At 38.6% G+C, this 23,205-nt stretch overlaps 1 protein-coding gene across 1 annotated transcript in view; it reads left to right on the forward strand.

The window, feature by feature from the left end:
- Positions 1 to 23,100, forward strand: part of BNC2 (basonuclin zinc finger protein 2) — a gene marked incomplete at its 5' end in the record, with an annotated part of 111,653 nt that extends 88,553 nt beyond the window's left edge. The window contains 2 exons of the mRNA XM_029085122.1: positions 1 to 1,441; positions 22,440 to 23,100. The exon at positions 1 to 1,441 is cut by the window's left edge and continues 526 nt beyond it. Of these exons, the coding sequence (XP_028940955.1) occupies positions 1 to 1,441; positions 22,440 to 23,100 (2,102 nt within the window). The remainder of the gene's footprint in view (positions 1,442 to 22,439) is intronic.
- Positions 23,101 to 23,205: the final 105 nt, after the last annotated feature.

Below are 23,205 nucleotides of genomic sequence, written 5' to 3' on the forward strand. Positions count from 1 at the left end.
CAGCCTGTGTCTCTCCTGTTCAGACGCCTACGCCTGTCAATGATTTATCGAAAACAGAACATACTAAAAGCTCATTCCGCATTCACAGAATGAGAAGAATGGGGTCAGCCTCCAGGAAAGGAAGAGTGTTTTGCAATGCATGTGGCAAAACTTTCTATGACAAAGGTACTCTTAAAATCCACTACAATGCTGTTCACCTGAAAATCAAGCACCGGTGCACTATTGAGGGCTGCAACATGGTCTTCAGCTCTCTCAGAAGCCGCAATCGCCACAGTGCTAACCCAAATCCCCGCCTCCACATGCCTATGCTAAGGAATAACCGTGACAAAGATCTAATTCGTGCTACATCAGGTGCCGCCACTCCAGTCATAGCAAGTACAAAATCCAGCCTAACTTTAACAAGCCCTGGGCGTCCACCAATGGGGTTTACCACTCCCCCTCTAGATCCTGTACTACAGAACCCTCTTCCCAGTCAGCTGGTATTCCCTGCTTTAAAGACTGTCCAGCCTGTTCCTCCTTTTTACAGGAATTTACTTACTCCTGGAGAGATGGTGAGTCCTCCAACGTCACTCCCTACCAGTCCAATAATACCAGCAGTGAGTGGCATGGAGCAGCATCCTCCTCCTCCTTCAGAGTCATCAATACCTTCAGTGCTGATGCCCACCCCAGAGCCTAATGCTGACCTTGCTCCCAAGAAGAAGCCAAGGAAGTCGAGCATGCCAGTTAAAATTGAAAAGGAAGTTATCGATACTGCTGATGAATTTGACGATGAAGATGAAGAGGTGAATGACAGCACCACGATGGTGAATGACATTGGTCATGACAATCACTGTCATTCTCAGGAGGAAATGAGCCCAGGCCTATCTGTGAAAGATTTTTCTAAAAGTGACAGAAGCAGATGCATTTCCAGACCAGACATAAGAAGGGCAGACAGCATGACGTCAGAAGACCAGGAGCATGAGAGAGACTATGAAAATGAGTCAGAGTCATCAGAGCCCAAGCTGTGCGAGGAATCCATGGAAGGTGATGAGCGCCTTCACGAACCTGGTGAAAAATCTATGATGCACAGTGACAGACCGGATGAAAACCACAATGACTCTTCCAACCAGGATGCCATTAAGGTGAAGGAAGAGTATACAGACCCTACATATGATATGTTCTATATGAGCCAATATGGACTGTACAATGGAGGCAGTGCCAGTATGGCTGCCCTTCATGAAAGTTTTGCTTCTACATTCAACTACAGCAGCCCTCAGAAGTTCTCCCCAGAAGGTGAAATGTGCTCCAGCCCAGACCCCAAGATCTGCTATGTGTGCAAGAAAAGTTTCAAGAGTTCCTATAGTGTGAAGCTTCACTACAGAAATGTTCATTTAAAAGAGATGCATGTCTGCACAGTGGCTGGCTGTAATGCTGCGTTCCCATCACGGAGAAGCAGAGACAGGTCAGTAAATATTAACTGATTTTCTACATTATTAAATGTGTTGAATTATGTAAGAATAGACAGTTTAGGATATATGAAGAAATAGAGAGATGCACAGTAATGACAAGTGACAATTGTGTTCCCATGGCATTGAGACAATTTTATCACTTTAAGATTTTCGTTGTTGCTTGGCATTCAGAATAGTATATATTGTGCCATCCTCTTAAGTGACTGACTACATAATAAATGTCATTATTCTTTCTGTGTGCCTGTGAACATGTGCATTGTACTTCTGTTTATAAGCTACAGCTTTTATTACACTTATTTTCTTCTCCCTGCTACTTTTAAAACAATAAAAGCTTCTATTAAATATATAGTAAATTATATGTAATACAAATATCTCCATGCATGCATATCAAATCACAGAACTAGGAAGGAGAGGAAGGGGTGGATGGATGGTTGGATGAATGGATGGATAGAGAGAACAGAAGGACTGAAATAAAATAATTATTTCCATCCCCATAGGATCATATAAAAGCAAACAGGAAACATTAGAAGACTATTCTTTCTTCTCTTCAATTTTTAAAACTAGCTGTTCTGTTGTAGCAAGAAAAGTAAATATCAAGAAAATAATTGTTTTTCTTAGTAGAACGTCCACACCTCTCTATCAACTCTGGTCATTTAGTCTACTTTATCATAATTTTTTCATGTGAGAAACTCCCTTCCCCACCGATGGGAATTTTGCACACTCAGAGACGAGAGGCTAGACCCCTACATATTCTTAAGATCTACAAGGGTATATTCTGCTTACCCTTCAGATGACAGCATGCCTTAGCTATGCTGCATCAATACTGAAACAGTTGGGTTTAAACAGAAGCAGCTGGTCCTTAAACTCTTAGGGTTTGGGGTTTTTTATACACTATTCTTTTTGATTCCTGAGGAGAATGTAATATAAATGGAATTTGTCAAGGTGGTAGGATAACACAGTTATTTCATACTTATGGATAAAAGCTCTCACATGTGATGTTGATCATATTGTCACATAACGAATTCTCTCTGGTTCATGGAGAGATAGTGAGATTGGGTCATCTCTTTTCCTTTACTTGTGTTTCATATTTTTTCTTTATGCTGTAAAAGTTCAGCAGACACAGGAAGGAAATTAAACCTAGCTAAACATGTCACACACAGCTCTTCCTTGTTTTTCTTTTTTTTTTTTTTCATTGAAATGGATATGGTTTGAAAATGAATATATCATGTCATATAAAATGAAAGCAAGTTAGTGTTGAGGATACTGAGAAGCCAAAATTCAGTATTTTGACAGAGTCCAGTCCCCAAATATCTCATGTCTTCTGTTACCATTTATAAACTCCACTAAATAGAAACATAGGAACATATTTTAAAATACCTGTTCAAAATAACTAAAGAGGACAATCTAGAAAGTTTGTATATCAGTAGGATGAAACCACTGGACATGAAGCAGGTCAAAGACTCTCTTCTTGGTGGTATCCCGATAACTTTTAGGAGACTTGAGTTTGAGAAGGGAATCATGTGAGTCAGTGGCATAACCTATGCTGAGTTTAGATGTGTGCATTTGTGCATTTCAGTTCCTGAAATTGGACAGGTTTTGTTAGTCAAGAATTTGGCTTGGTTGGTCTGTTTCCTCAAGTGAGTTATGAAAGGGCAGTGTCTACGAATGTGCGGAAATGAAAGTATATGTACAGCATATAGAAGAAAGTGTATGAAAGATTTAATTAAACATTTTAAACATGATTTTCTAATATTTACTCAAAAAAAAAAAGGGTTGGGTTTTTAAAAAAAAAGCTAGGAAGTAAAAATTAGATTAATGTTATATCTTTTTTTTTGCAAACTAATTGCCCTAGATATTTTTCCATTCAATTTGTTTTAATTTTTTGCTCATATTGCTTTTGAATACATACATTTATTTTAGAGACAGTCATTACCTAAGTATACAAATTATAGCTCTTCAGATTTTGGAGAGCACCTCAAAGATAACTGGATTAATAGCATTGCAAAGAGAGAACTTCTTCCAGACACTTAAATTAATTTCACTTAAAAGCTCAGAAGTATTTTGCTATTCATTGCTGTAGAAGAAATAAGAAATAGCTACCTAAAGCACACCATACTAATTCCTGGATAATATTTGTCATGTATTGATGTTCCATTTTGGACACATTATAAAATGTCTGTGTGATTTGCTTGTACTGAGTCACATAATCATTGACTAAACACTGCTACTCCTTGTAAATTAGGATCAAGATAATCAGAAGATTCGGGAGTCCCACCTCACGTGGTTTTTTTCAACACAGGGCAGAGGAATGCAAAGCGGAGTCTTGTCCCTTACTGTCAATGACCCAGTAATTCTTTTTTCCCTTCTAAAAATTAGACAGTATTGCTTTTGAATAGTTAAGCTTCACTGAGCCTAGATTTTTTAAAAAGAGCCTTTTTTGATCACCTTCTGAACTACAAGAAACATCACTCATCAAATCAACCTTATACGTTCCTGTATCTTTGATCTTTTCCCCAACAGATGTCTTTCTGTCTTTATTTTCCTGGCAGCACTACACTTTGAAAACCACTTTTTCTTCCATTCTTCACTATCTCCTCCCTGAATTAGCTATTCATCCATTTCTGTTTCTGCATTTACTTCAGATGTCCTTTCTTCTAAAGGCAAGATGCTGAGGCTGCATCTTGTTGCAAGAAGGCAAGGGAGAATAAACAGGAAAAGAAACCATATTAAAAATTATGTCAGTGGTCAGAAGCAATGTCATAAGCCTCCTTTTAAAAAAAAAGACATCTTTTCCAAATAATTTTTTAAATGGAAAAGAGAGAGAAGGGAAAATGATAAGTTCCTGTGAGAACTGTGCGCTTGAATGGGAAGAATTGTCCTTGTAAAGTGAGTTCTCTCTGGACTCAGAGGAGGTCTGTCCTGTGAGTGAGGAGAAAGGGCCTGTGGCCCCAGTGGTTAGGTTCCCCTGGGATCTGCTTCCCAGCTTCATCTGTGCATGAGTCTTGCCCCAGTAGATATTGACTATGCCTTATAGAGAGATAGGTGGTTGGTCCTTGAAGCCAACACTGCGGTACAGCTGCTCAGGGAACAATCCTGAGCTGTGGGGGAGAGTTGTGGCTGGGAGAAGGGAATAGTTATTTCCTGCCCAAAGAGGACAGCAATGCCAAAGTTTCATCTCAGTGTCTGTGTTGGGGAGCACATGCAGAAGTGAAGGTCTGGAAGGTGAAGCTTAGAGCAGCTGGCTTGATTTCTGCCTCTCACCTTTAAAAGCTAAGTATCTTGTGGTCAAAACCACTGATGAAACAGGAGGCAGGTGGACCTTCTGCTTTCCATAAACCTTGTTGAAAAGCTACTGTCAGATCGCAAGGAGAAATACAGCCATCATCTCTGTCAGCCTTAGCGCATGCTAAATTCCTGTTTTTACCTTAGTACTAACACTATTAAAATCTGGGTTTCTTAAGCTAGGACACAGCGTTAGTAACAATATGTTACCATGCTTTTCTTTCTCTCAGTGTATGCAAAATAAAATAATTCTCAGAGTACCTGTCAGAGGAACCAAGAAAGAACTTTCCATTTTGTCTTTCTGCTACTAAAGTAGGACTATTAATTGCAGGTTTGTCTTTAAATTTTCTCACAAAGTGAACATGTGTGTGTATGTGTCTGTTCCACAAGATGGGAAAGGTGATTGAGATCCATGAATAAATTTAAAAACAAAATAGTGTCTGCTCAGGGTGACTTATAAATAAATATGAGGCAACTATTGGTGCCAAGTGTGATCATGCCACTTGATTACTAGTTAAAACAGTCCAGATTTAAACATGTAAACTCCTTGATTTGTATGAAGCAAGGCATCTGTAGGTGGTTTATTAAAACCTGCTGATGTCTCCAAAACTGAATTTGTGCAGATACAGGCCTCTGGGTAGCTGTATTGAAAAAGCAGACATAATTTTTGTTTGGTTACCTGATTTCCAGCCCTGTACAGGTGTACTTGAATAAATTAACATCAGTTACCTGTGATGAGCCACTGCATACATTATCAAGGAAGGTGAAGATGTGAGAACACTGCTACCTGCCTCCTGTTAGCACTTCCTTGACACAACAGCACCCATTTTTTCATCATCCTACTATGCTTGGAATCTTCTACAGATAACTTTTTAGAGAATTATTTTCTATAAATGCACTCAATACTAGAACAAGTAGTTCCAAGAAATAAGATATTTCACAGTAGTCCATGATAACTATTGCTGTATTTCTCCTAATATGATTAACTGTCATATACAGCTTGAATTTCCTCCGCTAAGATCAAGGAAATCAGGTTTTAAGACATTAGGTGTTTGATGAACTATTTGTCAAGAGACAAAAGGGCTGTTTTATAGAATTTTTAAAATACAAACATATTTACACCTATACTACTGTTTCTGGACATGATGCAGTTCATGAAGAGTCTAGCTGCACATCCAATACAATTGTATGAACCATTAGGTTTTCTTTTGCAGAATCACTAAGACGTGTGAAATTGCTAATGTTCACATAACTCTTCCTTACCCTAGAGAACCTGGATCATAAAGAAACATTTTGTGACACCCCTAACACAGAGCTAACCTCTGCCATGAGTAGTCATGTTGAACAGAGACTGCCTGTCTTATTGCATGCTCACAAAGGTGAACAAGAGAAACAGAATTAAAACTAGAATGCATGGAACTAGTTCCTTCCTAAGATTTTCTTTTTAATTTAAAAGAAAATAAATAAATTAAAACAAGCCCTAAAGAGGCTACCTATGTGAGTAAAGATTGCAGGATCAGCTCTGGTGTGGAGGGGAAGTCTTTTCCAACTACACGAACCCATTTGCTTTGGGTTTGAGTTGGAGGTTGTAGTTGTTTTTTAAAATGATCTGCTGCCTTCATTACTTTGATGTCTTGTGCTACACAAAATGGTATCACTTTTGTGCAGTGCAGGAAGTCCCATTTTTGTGTGAACTTGCAAAATAAGTCAAGAACTTTTCAGTGGCCTGAAAAGTTTATTTAAATTAACTACTATGCCAGGATTAAGATATGTGGTAACCATAAGTAAAGCATTGAAAATGCTAGCCAAAAGCAAAACATACGGCTTGCTGCATTGCGAGCTGGTTGAGGGAGGTGATTGTTCCACTCTACTCTGCACTGGTGCAGCCTCACCTTGAGTACTGGGTGCAGTTTTGGGTGCCACAGTATAAAAAGGATATAAAGCTACTGGAGAGTGTCCAGAGGAGGCCACTAAATTGGTGAAGGGCTTAGAGGGGAAGCCGTATGAGGGGAGGCTGAAGTCACTTGATTTATTCAAAGAGGACACTGAGAGGAGATCTCATCACTAGATGAGGTCTAGAACTTCCTCACAAGGGGAAGAGGCCTCACAAGCGGAAGAGGAGGGGCAGGCACTGATCTCTTCTCTCTGGTGACCAATGATAGGACCAGGGGAAATGTCAGGAAGTTGTGCCAGGGGAGGTTTAGGTTGGACATTAGGAAAAGGTTCTTCACCCAGAGGGTGGTGGAGCACTGGAACAGGCTCCCCAGGGAGGTGCTCATGGCACCAAGCCTGACAATATTCCAGAAGCATTTGAACACCATGTGCCCTCAGACACATGGTCTGAATCTTGGGATTGTCCTATTCTAGAACAAGAGTTGGACTCGATGATCCTTGTGGGTCCTTTCCAACTCCCAGCATTCTCTGATTATATGATTCTTTACATTGAACAATATTTCCCCCTGATATGTGTTGTGACAAATATGAATGTTTAATTTGTTTCGTCTAAGTTTCCTGTGCAGGTTCTGTATGTTTTATGTTCAGTGAAAGGGTTATTTGGGAAGACAGGACAGGGAACATGAATGCTTATTCATAATATCCTGGTTGCCCCTAGGCTCCTAGGAAATAACTGGAAGAACCAAAATTCTTCTCCAGAGAAGACTGAGTATTTTCCACTTATCTGAGTAAATGTAAAGCTGTTCCCCATATACAGAGACATCCCATCTCCCCTAGAGTCTTTTGGAACTGAGATAAACAAAACACCTACTTACTTTAGTTCCTACAGAGAAAGGCTCTAGCTGTTCTTTTAAACTTAAGAGCGGAAGACTGTAAGATTTCTGCTACAGTGGACAAAGAAGAACTTTACAGATACAAAATTGCATCAGGGCAGTACTCCCAAAAACCTGTATGTGTGAAAATGGAACAAGACACTGCAGCCTGAGGGATGTATTACTCTCAGGTGGAGGAGTCTGGGGAGAAATAATGAAAGGGGGAGGGAGACACACCTGTGGCACTGGTAACTGTGTGTTTACTGCCCGTTGGAGTTACAGCTCTTGATGGAGAAGAGAGACACTAAGTAGGCAGGTAAATGTTGTCATATATACATACATGATACATTCATTTGTCAGCTATGCTTGTCTGTCTGAAAAGAGATACTATCACCTGAAGAGGCAAACTTAACATTAGATCTTATGGCCAAACCAAATATTACTTGTAGATGAGGCCATTTTCTTCTCCCCTTATTGATGAGGATGCTTCTCCCTTTAGATCTTAGCCATTTAATTCATTAGAACATGAATTGAGTGACTGTGCTGGGGCACATCTGAGTTAAAGTTTCCATGAAAGTAAGAAAATTAGTGAGGCAAGTCCTAGAAATGACCTAGAAACAAATAACCCAGAAGGGGAAAAAATTGCCAGGCGTAGGTGACTCCAAATAGCTACAACACTGTTTTGGAGGATTGTGTCAACGTATCTAGGCAGAGGCAGACTTTGTCCACAGTTGACTTCATCCCAAAGATACAGTTCATTCCTAGGATTTGTGACATCATGGGGCATTTTTTGAAGTAGAATTAGGTAGCAGGCAATCAGTATAGTAAAACAAAGCTCACATGGATGCCTATTCCATTGGTTTTTGACAAGATAGGTCTTGGCTAGTGCACCCAGATAGATTGGTTAAGAACTACAGGGAGACTTTTGATGTAGGCACCAATGTAGGCACTGGTCTGAAGGCGAGTTTGCAACAAACAGGTGAGACAGGTGTGTTTTGCGCTGGAACATGTCTTAGTAAAAAGATGTTACTCAAAAATATTTTGCAATTTATGAGCCCTGGGGAAAAGAAAACCCCAAACCCAACCTCTCTAAATCTAGGATACTTTTTCATTGTTATACAAGTTGCTAGTGGTTAGCAAATATGACAGGTAATAATAGCAAATTCATAAAGTAGAGCCTATAATTGCAGGAGTATACTGTTCAGTTAAAAGGAGTTAAGAAGAAAGAAAACCAGACTGCTGACTACTTGTCTAAGGGCAATCCTGAAGAAAGAAATGCAGAGTTATCAATGAGAGTTAAATACTCGACAGTGTCAAGGAGAGACTATGTACTGTAAAGGCACTGCAAGACACCATGCATGGCTTTTCACTACCCCTTAATCCTGACTCTGCAGTACTCAGAGTCTTCTGTCCTTTGCCTCTCTTCAGGAAAGATGGCCAGCTGTGCCACACATCATGTATTCATTATATTATGCTGTAGGTACTACCGTAGAAACCATTCATTCACGTCCAGCAGGTATACGTAAAACACTCTCAATGGCACTAAATATACCTCGGATGGTCTGTCAGGACTTGAAGTAACACAGGAATATCTCAGGTGCGATATCACTTTCCCGGCAACATCTTTTAAATGAGCAGTTTGCCTTGTCCTAAGCAAGTTTTGTCTTTTCTTTTCTTTTCTTTTCTTTCCTTTCCTTTCCTTTCCTTTCCTTTCCTTTCCTTTCCTTTCCTTTCCTTTCCTTTCCTTTCCTTTCCTTTCCTTTCCTTTCCTTTCCTTTCCTTTCCTTTCCTTTCCTTTCCTTTCCTTTCCTTTCCTTTCCTTTCCTTTCCTTTCCTTTCCTTTCCTTTCCTTTCCTTTCCTTTCCTTTCCTTTCCTTTCCTTTCCTTTCCTTTCCTTTCCTTTCCTTTCCTTTCCTTTCCTTTCCTTTCCTTTCCTTTTGCCATAAGGCACCTGCAAGCTTCATATAAATGGACCTGGAAGAGAAATGAAAGAGTTTTAGGTTTGCCAAAAATGTACACTGTCATAAAAAAGAAAAGGTCTTTTTTGGCATTGTATATAAATGTAAAGTGGTTCATTTTGTGTGGGGGAAAGTGGGGGGAGGAGAGAAAGAAAGGATGGGATTGTAGTAAGAAGATATTTTTTGCTGTCACTTTGGTTTTACTTTTTTTTGGGGAAGAGAAAAGGAAAAAAAAAAAAGCCCTAAGCTGTATGTCCATGTCAAACTATGTGAGTCTGAAACATAAGCTGTAAATTATGAGTTTTATAAGTTTTTATTTCCAATGTTACTGATTTTGATTCTAGTGCTTTACAAACTTTGTTGCTTATTTTATTAACTAGGGAAAAGTGTTGCCCACTTCCAGTTCAATACATTTTTTTCCTTTCTCTCCCTCTTTCTCCCTCTCTCTCCCTCTCCCTCTCTTTCTCTTTTTCTTTTTTATGCCAAAACAAAATAACCAATTACACTTCAGACACTTACAAATGAAAATAATAATGGGACATGGTTTATTTTGCTGCCTATAAATCTTACATTGTATTTTTGTTTTAAACGCACAAAATGTGGAAATAAAAATAGCCCAAATATGTATATATGTGTGTGTGTCTGTGGATGTGTGTACTGAAAGACCTATATAAAGGTTTTTTGGTAGATAAAGGTGAAAAAATACAATGGATAGAAAGAGAACTTGAATTCCCACTCAGAAAAGGTAAATGAGCCCTTGTTTCAAGAAGATGCACATAGATGATATATTATGCAAGACTGAGAATCAAGGTTTCATGAGGGGAGGAGGCAGGCCCTGGCAGGAAGGATAACAGATCCTGTGCTGGACATCTCTCAGACCTGATAGCCAGATAGGGGAGCAGCACTAATTCTGTAGCCTTTTTAGTTTGTTCTGTCACAGAACGGGCACTGCTGGGTCAGTCAGCTCACTAGTAATTGTATTTTACAGACTTCTAAAGCAATTGGCTCAGTCAGTCCCAATTCAATAAAAGTGGAGAGCGAGAGTGAGAGCACTTTTGTTCTATTTTTTACTTGAAATTATTTCATTCAGCAGTCTGTCTTTTTTATTACCAGGATTTGACATTAGCACTCCAAGCTATATTAGCATCCATTTCAGCAGTTCAGTAATGGTATTAAAAAAACACTTAACTTCAACGGTGAATGGTTGTATGACAGTACCATAAAAATCCACATTAAAAAAAAACTTATGTATTTGTCCCTGCAAATTATTTTTCACTTGTTTAACCACTTCAAAACTACACTCTCTCGACTGGTGTCTGCAAGATCCCTAGCAGCAGGGAATGCTTGTAAAGGAGATGAGAAGCACCTACAGCAACAATGACATGAGGGAGAAAATTAAGACATTTAAAGAAGAAAAACGTAATAGGAGCACATAAGCACACATACATGTACAAGAAAGACCTCTCATTTTGGGTGGGTCCCTGTAATTCATCAACTGAAGTAAGATTTTAAACTCAAATCACTCAAGGTAAAATCTCTGGCATCTTCCACATTTCTGGGATTTAATTTTGAACCCAGCACTCTCCAAGCTTGGGACAGCAGCCTAACTATCTTGGCACTGCAGCACACTCATAAATGACTGCATTAGGTTCTAAATTTTGATTAAACATTCTGTAATTAATCAATGGTAGACATGAAGCACTTGGCAAGGTCCAGAGCTGCAAAATGTTTAAGACATAAAACATTACAAAGTAATTAGAATGTGCTCCTTCAAGAAAAGGATTGCCTTCAATAAAGAGGTAAATGATAGCATCATGTTTATTGTGGACGTAGGCAGCCAGTGCAATATGATAAACTGCAGGAGATACACATATCAGTAATCATCCACATTATTAGTGTCATTAATCATAATTCTAAAAATATGACAGCAGCAGCCAACTTTTTGACCAATTTTGCCTCTGCCTGTTGGCCGTTATAACTTCACTAATAGACTGCAGAGCTCCTGTGCGTGGCAGTTTGCATTGAGAATGGAAGGTTAATTATATTTGAGCTGCTGATTCCTTCTCTCCTTGGAAAAGACTGAGCACTTTGACAATCCCAGGAGCTTGCTGCTGTTAAACCAGTAAAAGTACTTTATTGAAATTTTCTTTGTTGGTCAGAAATGAGTAGATGCTTCAAATGAGATATAAGCGCCAGGCTGGGACGGCCGCTAATGTTTCTTCCAAAATAATCCTTGGACACCAAGCTGAACTCATACTTCCCTTAGATATCTTTGCACAGTCTCTTGTGGATGGGTAAAAAGTTGAGAATTTAATAACCACTGACAATAGTATGTATGGAAGAATCTCTGAGGATTGAAATTGCTGAGGAGTTGGGGCATCAGTGAGGGGAGGTTATAGGATAATCAGCTCAGCTGTCCTGCAAGGAGTACTTATTTAGTAATGTAAAATTACTAATAGAGGAACCCCGTTGAAGTGCCACATCGTATTTGGTTTTATAGTTCCTCTGGTATTATATAAATAAAACCAATATTTTTCGTCAAACAAAGCAGTGGGAATGAGAATTACCATTTCCTTGTGACAAAAAGAAATGGTTTACGTATATACTGTGGAACCTGCAATCATACAAAAATATCCCTGGATCTGAGGGTTTATTATGAATTTGAACTTATAATGCAGTCAGTAAAGAGTTTATGAACCTTCTAAGCAAATAATGAGATAATGCATTGCCGTGCATCAATATCTGCGAGAAAGAAATTGGTTTCAAAGCAGAATTGGGGGAAGCTAGCTGTTCTGACTGAGTTTTTTCTTTTTTTGCTTTTACTGAAACTTGAAACTCAATAAAATTCATGAGTGGAATGCTGAACTGAAGGGATTGTGTGCATAAATCCTGCATAATTACCACATTTTACATGAGTATTTTAACAGTAAAATAAAATGAAGTATGAAAACTTCTGATTACAAAACTTGAATCATGTAGTGTTTACATGACTTAGGTTTAAAAGAAATGTTAATTCATGCAGTTTGACAACAGATTCTACCTGGATATTGCCTCAGTACTTCTTATGGGGAAATACAACTTGTGTGAAGGACCAGCAAAATACCTCAACACACAGGAGATGAGGACCTAATGCATGACTGCTCTACAGTGCCTTGAGTGAATCAACTGCACTGGTGTAAACTTTTCCGTAGAGTACATATAGAGTATGGCAGTTGGACTGGTTGCCAGTGGTGCTGGGAACCTGTAATTTCCATTGAAAGACTTTGTCATACATATGATGACCTTCTCTTGCATGTTACATTGCTACACTGATCTAGTTCACTTAGGAAATATTCTGTAGATAAATCTTTTCATTCTAAACTTTCTCAACCAATCTGGATATTAGACAAGAGTGCTGGCTGTTTTGTAATGAGTCTGTTTTGCTTCCAGGCAGCTAGTAAAGTGAGAGGTTGAAGTGTTGCAACACAATTTTGATCGTTTCTGAGTAACTTTGGCAAGTATGCCAGTGGTTGTGCTTTTTGTTTGTAATATCTTTTGATCTTTAATGGACAACAATAGTAATATATTAAGAGTGCGACATGACCTCGATGCTTCTGAGCACACACAGCTGTTGTGAAAGAGTAATTCTGTTCACACCGTAAGGACCGTCTCACTAAACACCTCAACAGGTATGTACTGAATTATTGGGCCTTTCAAGAATCCTGAACCTGTCAGATTTTACATTAAAAATTATTTGGTAGCAAACGTTAGCATCAGATATCAGTTCCACATTTAACCTGAGTATTTGCTCACAGAGTCAGCTATCCTGCCTCCCCAAATGCCATCTCGACATCAAGATTTTTTATGCATTCCGCAGCAATGACAAATTGTTTTCTGACTCTAACTGTGGATTAAGTATGCAAAAGGCATGTTTGCCACTGCCAACAAACCAATAATTCTCACTAACATCTTCAGAGTTACAACATTTATAAAGTTGCAAAGTGGAGTAAACAAACCATCTGTTTGGCTTTACCATATATGTCATGCTCTCTTATTAGCATATTACGATTCATTTAGCAAACAAATTTGGTGATTTCGTTCATGTCAAAGTTAGAAGGAGCTTGAAGATGATTAACATTCCTGGGACAGGCACATTAATACATTGCTTCCTCTGCAAAGTTAAATGGCTTCTCAGGAGAATCACCCCTTGTTGACAAGATGAGACTGTCAATTTTGTTTGCCTGCCACATTAGGGGCCGTGAGGGGATGGGAAGCTCTGAGAAAGAGGAGCAGTGTAGGCAGCATAATTCACTGCGAATTGAAAAAAGAAGTCTAATTCTGATAAATGGTCGACCCCAATACATCCTACCTGTTATTACAACAGACGTGCCGTATCTGTGCAGTAAATTAGTTAAACCCCTAAAGAGTTTGATGGGAGCTTATCTTCAAGTGAATAATTTGAGTGTAGAGGGAGCTGTCTTCGTGACCAGTGTGAGTGATTTGTTTCATATTGAAAGGGATTGAAATGACTGGGCTCCACATCTTTAATTTGCAAGAGCTTGCTTGTCCTTTATTTCCTGCATTTAATAAGCACTGTTTTTTTACTTTTTTTAATAGGTGCTGAACTGTATTTTACCTTTTGGATTTTCTTCCTATGAAAGGTTAATATTTTTCAGATTCTATGCAATTTAAAGCCTCAAGAACTGATGTTATTAACCAAACTGTTTGTGTAGAAATGCCATGGTTTCATTGGGTAGTATAGTATTTTGTCTTCACTCATTGTTCTAAAGTCCAGCCCCTATCCCTACTTTTACCCTTACATTTAGAGGCAAACTCAATGTGATCAAATACATGGAACTGCTAGCACACAGACTGAAACCTTGGCCCTTTTAAGATAAATGTGAATTTTATAATTTAGGTCAGATCAGGATTTCAAACCTTTATTATCTTTGCTTAGATTTATCGATTTTTTTTCCTTTTTAATTGGAAAAAAAACCCCCAAAACCCAACTTGTATCAAAAACTGCTAAGAGAGTGTCAAAATTAGAACAGTAACTGAGAAAATAATTTCTTTAACAGTTTCCATTACTAATTAAATTCCAGGAACTGTTTTATTGTTGATTCTCTCAAGTAAATGAGGGAAATTATTGCTGCTTCCTTCTTGAAGAAATACCAGAATTAAGGCCATATCTTTTCTCATAAATATGTACATTGTTATATTTAGCCAGAGTCTTACTTTCTGGTTCTTTGATTTTAGCTGCATGAAACTCAGCACTTGCAGTCTGCAGAGATTCTGAGAAAGCATAAAATTCTGGGTTTACTTGCCCTTATGTTCACATATTCTGAGCCTTTCTGTGAGTTTCAGGCTTAAATAAGCAGGAAAGGAACATGAAATTGAGGTAAGACCACAATACTTTGCCATATTAGGAAATTGCTTTAGCAATTAATCATGTGAAATTTTAAAACAAAACCATAAATGTGAATTGACAGCCTTTGAGGTGAAGAAAAACAAAGAGAACATTGCTTTGCTTTGACAGTTAATTATAGGTAAAAACATAGGCTAAATACTGAGCTGAAGATAGGTGTGGAAAAAGTCTCATGGGAGGAATAATGAAATTTTCATTGTTTCTGATATTTTAAAGAAGATTGACAGAGCTTAGTTTTAAAGTAAGTATAGCAGGAGGATAGCTTGTATCGGGCCTTTACAACCTGAACAGTTACTTACATATCCAGCTTTAATAAGCAGTTTGCCAGTCTGTACATAAACCACCGGACAAGTGTGTCCTGGTCTTTGATTTTGTAATAGAACCTTCTTCAAACTGCTGAAGTTTGAGTGGTTTCAGGTTTCCTAACCCAATTTTAGCTTCTGTCTTCTTTAAAAAAATTAAATCTGCTATTCCTTGGAAAGAGCAGAATTTAATAGAAAATGTTGACTTTTAATGCGTTAAGTATCCAAATATACTTTTCTATTACTTAATGCTGGGGTCACTTATTGTATCTTAAAGCAGAGCTGCCCAAAGACTGTTGGTCCCCTGCTGTGACCTCCTGTCTATGATTTCTTTGCAGTGTTAGAATAATAGGGATGGGTGGTATTACTTTGGCAAATAATGTATTTGCAGAAAATGCATTTTCAGGACACTTGAAGTATAAGAGCTTGGGATATAGTTTTATTTGGAAGCATAGGAATAAAGGATATGGCAGGAAACAACTAGAAAGGTTGAAATTATTAATTTCAGGATTTTAGTGAACAATACAATGCACTGTGATGTTTGAGTGAGATTTTTCATTAAGGGAACTTAGTCACAATCAATCGAGGAGGAGCAAGGGGCCAATAGCGAGGACATTTAACTGGAACATCAGTTGGCTTGGCCTTTCTCTCGGACAGCATCAGGGACTGGAAAATAGATTTCCTTAGTCTCTAACACTCTTCCCTAACATTTATGCTGCTGTTCCATTCTCACTCTTTTTCTCTCATCCCCATAATATTTAAGTATAATCATATTTTTATCTTGCTAAAAAATTAAGAAAATAATGCTTTACATTTCATTTTCAACAATCTGCTCTGCCCCAAAATATGAACAACAGAGTCAACCCAGTTTTTCATGCAGTTGGTTTTGTGCTCTGTGTAATACTTGAATTTAAATAAACAGAGTACTCTCTGTCATCCAAATTCCCTAACTCTGCTGTGTGCATCTGAGATGAGTCCTAGTACAGATAGGACTGCAGCCATGGATGAATCTAAAGTTGATCTTGAGTCATGCATGGAATTTATGCCAATTTCTATGCCAGGACAAATTCTACTCTCTGATAAATTCCTCCTCACTCACTTCAAAATGAAATTAAAAGACTGACTAAATAAAAATAAAGTAAAATAAAGCAGTCATTTCATTTTTCTTTCCAACAAATGGATAGTAAATTAACAAAATCAGATTCATTGACAAGTGTAGAAAGAAACAACTGAAAAGAACCCAGTCTGGATTTATGAGCTGTGTAAATGGCATGTACGCTTAGTTGACCATATTTCCTAGGCTTATAAACCCCTTTCTCCTGTTGATGCATAGTGCATCTCTCGCTAGAGGAGCTTGCTATTAGTAGATGGGATGGAACCTACAATGAATTCTAATTATGAAAGAATACTTCCATGAACTTCACAGGGGAAGGAAAATACTACCACCAGTGGGATCATGCCCACAGTCAGAGAGCTACTGTAGTTGCTATAGCACTCTACCTTGTGGTGCTACTGAAACTCCCATCTGAAAGGGCAGTGATGGATTGGGAGGTGAGATACCCTTGCAATTTCACCACAACCACAGATTTCATGTGTATCATCATTATCATCCTTATAGCAGCACTGATCCACTCTTAGGATCATTGAACTTATAAGGATGAATTCACTCTGGTGAGGATTTTCCACACACTTTTGCCCACCAAAGTCTAATTCATTAATAGTAACTTGAAAGAAGAATGTTAATTATGTTGAAAAATTAGATATTCTGAGCCTGCTAAAATAAACCAGACTTTGCTAAAACTTCCTTGCCACAACAAGGTACGTCTCAAAACATCTTGGAAAAATGCTCTTCTCGTTTTTAAGGGTACATGACACGTAGTACAGAGCTAAACAGATATTTGGATATTCTTTGGCACACGTAGTATTTTAAACTCTCAAAACTAAACCTCTTCACCATGCCTTGCTGCCTAGGATGGGATAGAACTGGAGCCAAGTGAGATATGCCTTTAGTTAAGCTCTTTTGACCTCATATTTCTGACTGTAAGACTTCATTCACCAGTTGTCTTTATGCAACATTTCCATTGCCAAGATCAAATGTTATTTTGTTAGTTGATGTAAAATAAGCAGTCTAAGAAGTTCAGGGTAATTAAAAAGATTTTATGAGGTCTAGTAGTTTATGGTTTATATATAAATACACACACACACACACAGATATATATTCATTTAGGTTCTTCAAGTCTTTTCCCTGCAGATACAGCAGCAACTGCAGTGCAAACACCACCAGAGATGGCCTTAAATAGCTATCTCAGGTATGAGGAATAATGGAGCTATGGCAAGCTGGAGTTCAGCTGGTTTTGGTGTATCTTGCTTTGTGATTTTCCACCTGTTTGATAGCAGTGCTCATGCACAGGCATAAATCACTCTGCCCAAACTCTGCCTCAGCTTACTCAGGGAACAGTGTTTACCTGTACCTGGGAGCAGTATTCAGAGGAAGAAGGGATAGCAGCATTGTAAATCACATCAGGGAACAGAACAGCTGAAGCAAGAAACTGCAGGTGCCATGGGGAGGAACAGAAGAACAGATGACAAGGTGACTAACACTGACTGAGGGCTCGTAAACTTCCTAGGATTTGGGAGTGACAGAGAAAGGGAGAAAGAGCTCGATTAGGATAGAATACTTCAATTTGGTATGGAGAAGGGAGTCTGGGAACTACTGGAGCAATTTAAGATGGCTCAAGGAAAATCAGCATTGAATGAGAGGGAAAAAGAAATAGTTAAGTTTATCAAAAACGAAAGATGATATAAGCTTGCCCAGTATTTGTAATGCTGTTTTTTTCTTCTTGTGTCTCTGACTGCTGTTTGCAGCTACTAGGTCAGAGTACAGGCTGTCGGCCACATACTCTTCTGCCTTTCCAGCTGAATTAGAGTCTTCACAACTTCGTAGCAAATAGTGCTTAATTTCTGCCCTTGAACTCAACCCTGTTATATTTAGCAATTGCCAGTGCTTTACCTTTTCCCAGAACATCTCCCTTTTTAAACTTCCTGGTCTGTAGTGCTTCTCTTTTGAGTCTGCTTTTATCCATACTCTTCTATCTTCTTTCCATTTTTTTGCTTATGGATCCATTATTTGTAGCCATCCTTACGTACATGATCATGTTCCTCCTACACTAAACTCCCTTGTCATCTTTTGCCAAAGAAACCTTGAGAATGTTACTGTCAGCCCTGCAAAATGCCTTCTTTATGCAGGGTACTGTTCAAGCAGCACCCTGCACAGGGTACTTGGTCTGCACCTCAGGGTGTAACGTTACATTTAGTTGTGTACCAGACAGGAAAAGGGTGCAGGGTCAGGCTCGAGCACTCTAGGTTGGTCTGTCTATGAAAACAAACTTTTCCTTCCCTACTCTCCCAGTGATCTTTCAGCTTCTGGAAATATATGTTGCTAGTACCTTTTCAGCACACAGTGTTCTTAATTCTGACAAGGTTTTAGCCTCCATGACTTTGGTTTTGTCATAAGATTTGAAAACTTCAGTGTCCAAATAAATGAACTTTTTCTCATAATTCATTCCTCTCATCCCTACCAGAATGTTTTTGCATATGATATTTAGGGAGAGTATTAAACACAAGTGAAATAGATTAAGAAATGAATGTAAAAGAATCAATTCTTTTGAACTGTGGTTGCATAATGGAAATCGACTGCTATGAATGAACCTGTGTTCAGAAGTTATGAACAGCAGAGCTAATGCACTGCCATGAGTTCATCTTTATTATTGCATTACACCTGAATCAATTGATAAAGTAGCTTTTTTTTAAGGCTAGAAATGGCACTTAATTGAATAAAAGTCAATGTAATTATATTAGGAGAATCCAACAGTACTGCTGACAGCGGAAAAGGGACACTACTGAGCGGAGTGCCAGAACTGGTCCTCACATTTCTGCACATCGTTTGCCTGACAGATATTATGGGCTGGTACATACTTTAACTAGATTACTGATTGCCACTGCTGTAAGTGAGAATTGAATAAGGGAGGCATCTCTTCTTATCAGAGCATCAGCAGGGTTTGCATCCTTTACACTGGTCTTTCTCAGAATGGTCTCTGTCAGTCTGGGGCTCAGTGGCCCCTCTTTAACATAGTAATTTATTCTTATCTCTTCATTCAGTGAATGTTGAAGTTATTTTCACTGAATGCCTGGCTGCTGTTTTTCTCAGCAGCAAACCAAGGAAATGGTAAGCGCAAATGTGTGGAAGCAACAGTTACAATTATCCTGACTAGTTTGTACACTGCAGCAAATTCCCATATCAGGGGAGTGAGGAGGGGAGAGAGGGGGAGAAATCATGAGTAAACACATGAACACTTTATGAGTAGTTCGCAGTTAGTGTTATGATGATAACCACAAATGTGCTTTTATGGTCATGTAATCTCTGGTCAGTGTGGACATGCCTTCACAGTGAGCATTTCTTGTACTGCACTTAGCAATTTTACGTGGAGTTGTATGCCATCTGACACCAGGAAGACCAGGGACTGTCAGGACTGCCGTTTATCATTCATGTATGTGCACACTGCATATGTCTGTTCAGAACTCATTTGTGGATGATAATGGAGAGGCTGTGAATATGCTTTGATTAATTCGCTTTATGTTTTTCATATTGTGTGGTTGAGTCAGTATCCATCAGGACAACAGTATAGCTGAGATTACAGCTGACAAAAACCAGTTTCAAAGTCAAGACTTTTTTTAAAGTCTGTGTTTTATTGGTTTCAGATATTACTTTCTTTCTTTGTTTGTTGGTTTGGGGTTTTTGTTTTTTTTGTTGTTGTTGTTTTTTTTTTAAACCAGATATGTCTAGATTGGAATGTGAATTTGTTCTCTCTCTCTCTCTCCTCCCCCTCCCCTTTCTCTTTTCTCTTCTCTCTCTCTCTCTCTTTTGTGATCTCAATTTAGCAAAAGATTAGAAAGCTGATCTTATCACAAGGTAAGCTCAGCCTTCCTAAGTGCAGTGTGGGGATATGCATAATTACACTACTGCGCCTCAAAAAGGCAATGGTGCTACACTTGCTTGTGTGAAAGGAGTATTTCCCATGTGGGAGAAAAACAAGGAATACTCTCCACTTTTTTCCACCCTTGCCCATACCTCTCAACTGTCTCTCATTAGGAGATAAATTTTCCATTCTAGACAGCCCTTTACTGGAATAATTGCTTCCCAAGCAGATACAATTCAATTAAACTAGAGTTGAGTATCAGTTTTATATTGGAGAACAGTTACCTGCATTTGCAGGTGAGTGGGATGGATCACTTCTGTTGCTTTTTTATTTGTTTATTCCCATAAGTCATGTGCAACAGATAGATGAATTGCAAAGTAAATGATTGAAAATTACAGAAATTAACTGCATATCAATTTAATCTTCCTACATTTGCATTTTCCTTACTTATCTGCATTGTATTGCTGTACCCTGTTTGGGACTTAGCTGGTTGAGAGGTATGTTTCAACGCGTTTCTTAAAACAAAAGTTTCCAGTAAAGAAATATTGCTAATAGCTATTGTTCCTCTTCTCCCTTTTTTGTTACTGTAGGACCTGAATGTCTGTAAAATATTTGATCATTGTTATGTCTTCCCATGCCAATCTCATACCTAGTGCTTTTTTGCAAATTAAAGTATTCCTATGTTAAAACTCTCTCTTTCTCTCTCTTTCTTCCCCTGCCCCTTGCCCCCTCACCTACTTTCTTTTCCCTCCTACATTTGGGCTCTGATCTGCAATTTATAATGGGCAGACAGACTGGTGAGTCTGCATGTTGTAAATTGCGGGTTTGGGTCCTTAGCTTGCAGATAATTTTATGCAGTAGAACTTCGCTAATTCTTTTTTTACTGACTTGAAAATCCAGTCACCCTCCAAAGAAACGAAACAAATATTTGTCATTTCCTCGTCAATGGTGCACATTCTGAATACTGAACCCTAAAGTTTTCCAATACTGAAAACTTTATACTGATTTCTTATTATTAAGTACTTCAACAAAACGGGCATGTTCTGTGGTCAGAGGTCTTTGATGTCTGTCATGTTTGTTGGTTTCATTGTTAATTCAGAAAATGCAGTGTTTCAGAGGGTTTCCTGACACTACCACAAATCAGTGAGGTTCTACTGCAATGGATGAATAAAGCCAATGTCAAAAGTGGAGAGTAGAATGCTGTATTTAAAATAATAGGCTGTTTTACACATTTACTAACCCAAAGACTTACATTGTTTGCAAATGTAGAGCTTTATTTCTTGAGAACAAAGACCCAGATCCTGTAAAACACTTGAGAATATTTTGACTTGTGGCTCTTGGAATCTGGTCCAAAGACTACTGAAGTCAGTTGCAACTTTTCCAGTGTCTCTTGAGCACCCACAGTGACTTCAGCACATACCTAAACCAAAGCCCATGCTTAAGTGTTTTGATTGATTTGGGGAAAAATTCTCATTGCCATTACTAGAGTTTTTTTACTGGAAATTACACTTGTTGGGTCAATCAGCAGTGCATCAGACACAGTACTGGGAAGAGTACAGGGAGGAGCAGCAGTGCCCTCCCAGAAGGATGGAACCAGTGACTTTGGCTAAGATTTTCAGAAACTTACATGTAGATTTCAGAGACTTGTTCTCCTAAACTCTTCAAGTCTTCTCCATCTTGGTTTTGCCCAATTCTGAATCTCTTTATATTGGAATTAAATTATCAGAATCAGGACCTCTGACTATGTATCATTCAATTTCCTTTATTTTTTTCTCCTCCTATATTTCACTTACACATATATGTCAGTACATATATATAAAATATATATTTATATGTATGTATGTATAAATATATGGATCTAGAGATAGACATAGATACAAACATACACAGATATTCTATATATTAATAATATTTTCTCTTGAAGCAAAGCTTTTAGGAAGGCCAGCAGGTATTCAGGAACCAAGAAGAGCATTTTGCATTTTCTGCTAGTGCAATTTATTATTTTCTAAATATAAAATAAAGGAGCTGTAGCTGCTGCTGAGGACTAATGTTGAGGAGCAGTAGCTGAAAAGTAAAACAATACGGTGGTGGGAGGGTGGGGCGGTGATTTGCTTGTTTTCGGTTTTTTTATGTTGCAATTTGTTCATTTATAAAAAGACTGCATTTTCCAAGAAACAGGGATAGGGGATATTTTTGTGATAAATTATTGATAAATCAGAGTTTGGATTTGGTGCTTGATGACTGTATATTTAATAAAAAATACTGTACATTTTACCTTTTCTCCCTTCCCTCTTCCTTTCCCAGACACAGTGCTAACATAAACCTGCACCGTAAACTGTTGACCAAAGAACTGGATGACATGGGCCTGGACACCTCACAGCCTTCTCTTAGTAAGGACCTCCGTGATGAATTTTTGGTGAAGATATATGGCGCTCAGCATCAGATGGGGCTTGACATAAGGGAAGATACCTCTTCGCCTGCTGGTACTGAGGATTCCCATATGAATGGGTACAGCAGGGTCATGTCGGAAGACTATATGGTCCTAGACTTGAGCACCACCTCCAGCATCCAGTCTAGCAGCAGTATCCATTCCTCAAGAGAATCTGATGCAGGAAGTGATGAGGGCATTCTTCTGGACGACGTTGATGGGGCAAGTGACAGTGGGGAATCTGCTCACAAGGCAGATGCCCCTGCCTTAGCTGTAGGTATGGGCACTGATGTCCCAGGATCCCTCATGTTCAACAGTGTTTCGGTGAGCAACGGTGGGATAATGTGTAACATTTGCCACAAAATGTACAGCAACAAGGGAACCCTCAGAGTGCACTATAAAACAGTGCACTTGCGAGAGATGCACAAATGCAAAGTCCCTGGGTGCAACATGATGTTCTCCTCTGTCCGTAGCCGAAACCGGCACAGTCAGAACCCCAATCTGCATAAAAACATCCCCTTTACTTCAGTAGATTAGTTCAAGGATGGACACATCATAATGCCAGCTCTCAGAGAGGGCCCACCACATCTGAACTGCCATATACAGTCTCCCTTTATACATATATATATATATATATATATA

This window comes from Antrostomus carolinensis, unplaced genomic scaffold (assembly GCF_000700745.2).
Source record: "Antrostomus carolinensis isolate BGI_N321 unplaced genomic scaffold, ASM70074v2 scaffold14475, whole genome shotgun sequence".
Classification (NCBI taxonomy): Eukaryota; Metazoa; Chordata; class Aves; order Caprimulgiformes; family Caprimulgidae; genus Antrostomus; species Antrostomus carolinensis.